Genomic DNA, 7,500 nt, shown 5'->3' on the forward strand with positions numbered 1-7,500 from the left:
CTTCCCTCTTCTGTCATTTAGTTCATCACTCAGCATTGAGTTCACCACCTGCGAGACCAGCTCTCTCTCTCTCTCTCTCTCTCTCTCTCTCTCTCTCTCTCTCTCTCTCTCTCTCTCTCTCTCTCTCTCTCTCTCGGCAGTGACTGGAATAGGATTTTGGTAACAAAAGGCTTTGTTAATTTGTTCAGATTCTGCAAGCTGCAGAATTCCCCTTGACTGTATCATGCTGGAGACTCTGTGATTAGCTGCTGGAGGCTCTGTGTCTTCTTGGCAGAGGTGAACAGCAGCGACCTTTATTTAGTAGGTGACGATGAGTACCAGGTGTTAATGGCAGTGCAGTGTAAATATAAATGTTAGGGTGTCATCACAGTAAGAGTTTATTGTATTGCTTTTTTTTGTAAGGCAATGTTTATTGAGTTTAGAACAAAGAAAAATGTATCGCATTTGTCTTAAGTGAAGCGGTGAAATGTTCCCTTAAAACTCTTCTACATCACCTTTTCAGTTTTATCCATCTGTGAAACATGCCCTACCAACATCTACAACGAACAAACCTCGACAAAGCTACACAAGAATTATGCAGCCTACATGGCAGAACAATCTACAGAGCTACACAAGAATTATGTTTGTGACAGGACAGGACATTTTGTTGGGTAAAGTTAGGTATATATTATATAAACAAAATATATGCAAATAAATGCAAACATTTGCATATTAATATGCAAATTCTGAATGGAACAGTCTGTTTGACACACAACTCACACACGACACTCCATCCACTGAGAGGTGTTTCTGTTCTACTACTTGTAAATGACTGATCCAAAACGCAAATAATGCTTGTTTGCAGTTACCCTGTTTGCAGTTGACGTAGGTCGCCCCCTAAATGAGTTCGGTAGTCTATTACATTATGCCATTAAAGATAGCCTGTTATTAAAGTACATTAATCAGCAGCTGCAATCTATTATTAATACAACCGCAATTATGAGGCTGTCGGCAAGCCTTTGGCCCACCACAGCATGTGTCTTCCGCTCCCCATGGAAACTGTGTTTTTGTTTTGGTGCTTTTCCTTTTTTAACAAAAAAACCCCAAAAAAACCACTGAAGAACGAAGGAGCGAGGGAGTGAGGCTGTATACTTCCTTCAGAACACAGCGAGAGGAGGGGGGGGGGGGGGGGGCGATAAGTGCAGCGTGACCTCAATGTTGTTTTAGATGGTTGAGAGACAGCCCCTTCTCAGGGTAGCTCAGAGAGAGAGAGAGACAGAGAGACAGAGAGAGAGAGAGAGCGCGCGAGAGAGAGGGAGTGCATGAAAGAGGGGAAATTAGAGGGAGAGAGAGTGAATATAGAGAGAGGAGAGATTAAAGAGGGAGAGTGAGAGATCATGAAAGAGGAAACTTAAAGGGAGAGAAAGAGAAATTGAAGAAGGACTGCGATGGAAAGAGAGAGTGCGTGAGCACAGGGAGCTAGATTGTGAGATAGCGTTTACGGTTTAAAACCGTCACATCACGGATCAAGACTGCTGAAAAGGCTGCCAGGACTAGTACTCTCATGTCATGCCCTATGAAACAGACAAGAAACAGGAGAGACAAACTCCACAAGATGTGCCATTTGGTCTTGGACTCATGACATATTTAACCTTTCTGTGTATGTGTGTGTGTGTGTGTGCATGTGTGCGTGTGCGTGTATAGTGCATGTGAAAGTTGCTCCACACAGAGATCGCAGGATCCCCATGCCGATCCTTTAATGCGTCTTTAAATTGAAAATGTCAGGAGTTTTAGGCAGCCGCAGGCGTTACATTTTTTTTTTACCTGCCTATCTATCTCAGAACAATGAGCATGGCTATAATCACTATCTTATGCATAAACGGGGCCTGAAGGCTTTTCCTGAGTAGTCACCAGGAATGCAGCACTGTCTCCTCAACAGTTAGCCTACAGTACATCAGTGGTGTAGTCTAGTTAGCTTACGTCAGTGGTGTAGTCTAGTTAGCCTACAGTACATCAGTGGTGTAGTCTAGTTAGCCTACGTCAGTCCAGTGGTGTAGTCTAGTTAGCCTACATCAGTGGTGTAGTCTAGTTAACTAGTGGATAAGCTGTGATGTAGTTAGCTGTAGTGGATTGCCGGAGTAAACAAAGCTGAATCAAGTTATACCAGAGTCAACCAGGCTAAGTACAGTATGAAGAGAAATGAAATTGAGCGGAAGTACGTAGTCAGGCGGAGCCAGGCTAATACTGAGATGGTGATGCTTTTTAAATGGCTATACTGTGATGATGATGCTTTTTAAGTGTGTATGCTGTGTAGTCCTGCGTATCACGTAGACTGCACCTCTGCATCAGACTTCTTTCAGCACTGTTTCTCAACAGTTAGGCTACGTCGAAGAAAGCAGTGCTGTGGGTTTTGCATGTATGTCGACACCACTTTAGAAGTCTTAAAATGGGTCTTAAAAGTCAGTACATTTGTCCTTTTAAATTGTGCAGATACCCCTGAACTGAGCTGGAGCTTGTTATTGTGGTGTGTGTGTGTGTGTGTGTGTGTGTGTGTGTGTGTGTGTGTGTGTGTGTGTGTGTGTGTGTGTGTGTGTGTGTCTGTGTGTCTGTGTGTCTGTGTGTCTGTGTGTCTGTGTGTCTGTGTGTCTGTGTGTAGGCTGTCAGTGTGTAGGTAATGTGTGTGCCTTGGCCTCCTGTCCTGATAATGAAAACCAGCAGTATAACCATCAGCCATGGACAGGGATGGAAATTGGCACCAGGCACCAGCCAAATGCTGGTAAAATCTGAAAGTGGCTGGTACTGTAGGTTTCAGGCACAAATTAAATGAATGGTTTACTACAGAGTGGTTGGTGCAAATCGCCCATTTCTTTGTCAGTCAAAGGCCGGTGGATGTTCAATTTTACACAGTGCTAAATGAATTCCTGTATTTCGATCCCTCCATATTTGAGAGATGTTTTCTATTTCAATATTTGTGTATTGAAAACTTCACATAAATAATGATATATATAAGTGTTTAATTTCCACCCCTGGCTGTCGAGAGGTTCTTTCTGCTGCTCCCCTGTGTTACTGCAGTTTCACTGATCCTCACCTTGAAATCGTCATCACTATGTAGGGTGGCTGAACTTTGGAGATGGGAAATAACATCTTATTATCTTATCTTAATCAAATAGTGAATCAAATCAAATAATTTGTTTATACCCCTCAAAGTGTCAAAGTCCGTTGGTTGGGCTAACTGGAAGTTGTGTGGGCATGAGTTGGCCAAGTGACATTTTCGCTTTATAGTCTACACAACGCAAGCGACACGGGTGCAGTTGACAACGCAAGGCTCACACGCGTTTTAAAGTGCCTTCTCAAAGCCTACGCAAGCTAGATGGACAGACCATACGGCCTCGTTGGTAACGCATGACGTTGCTCTCGTGCTTACTCGGGTCATGCTGCAAAAACTTGGATAACAAGTTCTCTGAGTTTGCGTGTGTGTCCAGTCATGCCATGCAGACTGGGTGGCCCATTAGTGTGTGTGTGTGTGTGTGTGTGTGTGTGTGTGTGTGTGTGTGTGTGTGTGTGTGTATGTTAAAGACTGACCCTGGTGTGTGTGGAAGGCGTCCTAGCTGATGAAGTTGGATTTTCTTTCCACTGCTTATAAAGATGGCTGTTTTTGTGGAATGCCTATGCTTGTGGAATGCCTATGATCTTTAAGGCTTGCCTGGCTATCCTAGCCAGCTTTCTCTTGCATTTGTTTGGTAGGAATCTGTACTTAAGCCTGGCCCCACCCGACTCTTTCACGACCTGAACAGAGTCTGGGAACTCTCGATTGGGGAAACATTTGCAACACGTGCATCACGATGGGCACTAACATCACGATGGGCCAGCCTCACCAAGCACATGGATCAGAGATTTCTAACATCACTTCCTACTTCTCCTAAACTTTACAAACCGACCATAAACAGTATCAACAGTCAGGACACAATGTATGTGTGTCTAGCTTTCCTGTGATTTATCTTTTTGCATTTTTCCATCCGTATTTGTTCACGTTTAACAGGTGTTGCTGGTCCTGTTTATCTCAATAAGTTTTGGTTTTGTTTTCCCCTTTCGCCACTGATTGGCCTGATATTTTTCCTTTGTCTGAGGGAAACGGTTATGAATTATGGGTTGCCAGACTAGATTTTCCTGAAAGAGGATCTAGGTAGGCTAGCTGTACCAATAGGTGATGTTGAAAGCGATGACAGACTCGATCAGTGACTGGCACACTCTGGATATAATGTCCTGTCTCACTTCAAATCCTTTGAGCCTTCTGAGGAGACAGACGCACTGTTGGGCATTTTTGTCAATAGACCTCAGTAGGCCTACAAAATGAAGCCCAAGCTGCCATCTTTGCCCATATAAGGAGATCCGGATGTCAATTGAAGCTAACTACCTAGGGAAAGTTGCATTGTGAGTTAGCTCTGGGGTAGCAAAGATCAAAGTGTGCCGACTTTATGTACCGAAGATCACAGTATCCACTCGAAGGCAACAGGACAAAACTGTGTAGAGCTAAACGTCTGCATTTCCGTTTTCTTCGTCCCCCTGAGAGTTTAACAGGTAATTCAAAATCCTCATGTTATTTTCCCATAGAAAAAAATCTCAAGATACCGGATCTCCTTATTTGGGCAAATATAGTAGCTTTTTTGTGGGCGAACTTCAGAGGTCTGTTGTGTCAATCGTATTGATTGATTGAAACCTTTATTTTAATTCTCGGAAAGTACATTGAGGGCAGTCCTCTTTTACAATGCAGCCGAGATACAATAAAATAAATTTAAAAGCATTATTAACATCATAGTTCAACCAATAGCATAAATATAATATATAATCAATATACACATAGATATACAGTACATGCACACACACACACACACACACAGTTACCTCCATAAATCAACTTTAGCATGGGTTCCAATACTTATGGAGGTAAGTGTATTTGTATAGATGGAGAATATGACTAGTGACGACACTGAGTCTCTCTCTCACACACACACACACACACAAACACAAACACACACTCTCACCCTTTCTCTTTCACTCTTTCTCTCTCTCTCACTGACAGACGGACATTTAAGCCAGCACACACGAGTATAGACAGCCAAGCCAGCCAACCAGCCAGGCAGGCAGGCAGATGGGATGACATGACACATGGGTGTGGTTGTTGGGAAGTGAAGTGATGTGATGGCCCCTCCCTGCTGTTGTGCAGTAGTGTGCAGTAGTGTGCGGTGGTGTGGTGTGGTGTGGTACGCTGGGCTTGTTTTGCAGTGTGGTGGTGGTGCCTGATGTTTTGTCAGGACAGGAGGTGAGTGTGCAGAGTGGTCAGCGAGGCGGGACCACCGCTAGCCAAGATGCTCCCTCTGCCCGGAGCGCCACTCAAAAACATTTCCTGTTTGTCTGCCAGCCTCGGGGGAGGTAATCAGGCACCACTTCTATGCCCCCTCCACTGTCCACCTTAGCGCCATGTATGACAGGAGGGTGTGTGTGTGTGAATGTGTGTTTGTGTGTCTATCTGTTTGTGTGTGTCTGTCTGTCTTTCTTCCCGTTTGTGTCTGTGACATGCTTTGCCCAGCTCACAGGCTCACATACTGTATGCATAGTGATTGACTTCATTGAAGCTCTGTCTGTCTTGTGTCTGTGCATACAGTATGTGAGCTGTGTGTGTGTGTGTGTGTGTGTGTGTGTGTGTGTGTGTGTGTGTGTGTGTGTGTGTGTGTGTGTGTGTGTGTGTGTGTGTGTGTGTGTGTGTGTGTGTGTGTGTGTGTGTGTGTGTGTGTGTGTGTGTGTGTGTGTGTGTGTGTGTGTGTGTGTGTGTGTGTGGGTGTGTGTGTGTAGGTGAGAGTAGTAGAGTAAGAGCTAGCGTTTTCTCATTTTCTACATGAGTCACCGACTTCCTTGCAGCTCTGCTTTTGATCGTGTCTTGGGTCCGGACGCGCTCGTCTACGCTTCCGTCCGTTGGACACGAGATCAGATTTGATCTTGTGCGGTGTCATGCTGGACAGAGGAGGCCACAAGGCAGCGGTTTGATTTGCACACACGTACTGTATGTGTGTGTGCTTGTGATTGGTTAGGTGTTGTTTTTCACTCTGCTTTGATGAGCCTCCTTCTGTTGCTGTTTTGCTGTTTGGTGGTTGCCATGGTAAGGTGGTTGTTGTTGCATCAGGAGTTGAAAATAGAAAGTGACTTTCTTTTATCTCGAGTCGAACTTCAGGTATGACTAACGTCGATGCTTACACACACTCAGACACCAGACACATACAAACGCGTACGCGTGCACGCACACGCACACGCACACACACGCACAAACAATCCATTGATTTGACTGATATCGACTTCTCCGATCTTCATCTTGCTCCTCCACGTTTTCCTTTCTCTCCTCCGTCCATATCTCCTTCTGTCCATCCTCTCTCTCTCTCTCTCCCTCTCCTCTCTCTGTAAATTCATTTATTTTTCACTCTCTTTGCTGCCATATGGTTTTATATCTAGTTAAGAATGATTCTTTTTTTTATCATTATAGCTTGCACGTGTACTGTGGTTCAATAAAGTTGTATTATAGATAATCTCTCTCTCTCTCTCCCTCTCCCTCTCAATTCAATTCAATTCAATTCAATTCAATACAATAAAGCTTTATTGGCATGAACGTTTCATGAACATTATTGGCAAAGCTCAATTACAGGTACTGTACACGTAAGAAGTTAAAGAAAAATAAGTAAATGTTAACAGAATTGTGGAATTCTCTCTCTCTCTCTGTGTGCAGGATGAGGCTCTGAGGTGTCGGTGAGGAGAATGGCCCCCCGATGGAGAGCACCCGCCCCAGTGACCCCCCCACACCGCCTCTCCCCAGCCACAGACCTGCTCGCCTCCTGAATCCTCCGTCTGTCACACACACACACACACACACACACACACACACCTGTGCGCTTGCGGTCGTGCTCATCCCAAACCGGATCTCCCTTGACCTTGACCCGCCGCTGACCCCTCCGGCGTCATCGCCCGCCGACGCTCTAACAACTCCGCCGTCGCCATGGTGATGTGGAAGCTGTCGTCGCAGAAGCTGGGCTTCTTCCTGGTGAGCTTCGGCTTCATCTGGGGCATGATGCTGCTGCACTTCACCATCCAGCAGCGCACCACCCACGAGAGCAGCGTGCTGCTGCGCCAGCAGATCCTGGAGCTCAGCAAGCGCTACATCAAGGCCCTCGCCGAGGAGAACCGCAGCGTCATGGACGGGCCCTACGTCGGCACCATGACCGCTTACGGTGAGACACGCACGCACACACACGCACACGCATGCGTACACACACACACACACACGCACACACACACGCACACACACACACACACACACACACACACACACACAGGCACCACAGCGTCATGGACGGGCCCTACGTCGGCACCATGACCGCTTACGGTGAGACACGCACGCACACACGCACGCACATGCACACGTACACACACACACACACACACACACACACACACACACACACACAGGCACCACAGCGT

At 45.8% G+C, this 7,500-nt stretch overlaps 1 protein-coding gene across 2 annotated transcripts in view; it reads left to right on the forward strand.

The window, feature by feature from the left end:
- mgat5 (alpha-1,6-mannosylglycoprotein 6-beta-N-acetylglucosaminyltransferase) overlaps positions 1 to 7,500 on the forward strand; it is a 161,680-nt gene that overhangs the window by 24,086 nt on the left and 130,094 nt on the right. Inside the window, exon 2 of one of the 2 annotated variants that reach the window (XM_062527449.1) lies at positions 6,752 to 7,250. In XM_062527449.1, the coding sequence (XP_062383433.1) occupies positions 7,019 to 7,250 (232 nt within the window). In that variant the 5' untranslated portion in view covers positions 6,752 to 7,018. Of the gene's footprint in view, positions 1 to 6,751; positions 7,251 to 7,369; positions 7,406 to 7,500 lie in introns of those variants that run through there. The other variant, XM_062527450.1, reaches the window with a different exon arrangement.

The sequence above is a fragment of the Sardina pilchardus genome, chromosome 23 (genome assembly GCF_963854185.1).
Source record: "Sardina pilchardus chromosome 23, fSarPil1.1, whole genome shotgun sequence".
NCBI lineage: Eukaryota > Metazoa > Chordata > Actinopteri > Clupeiformes > Clupeidae > Sardina > Sardina pilchardus.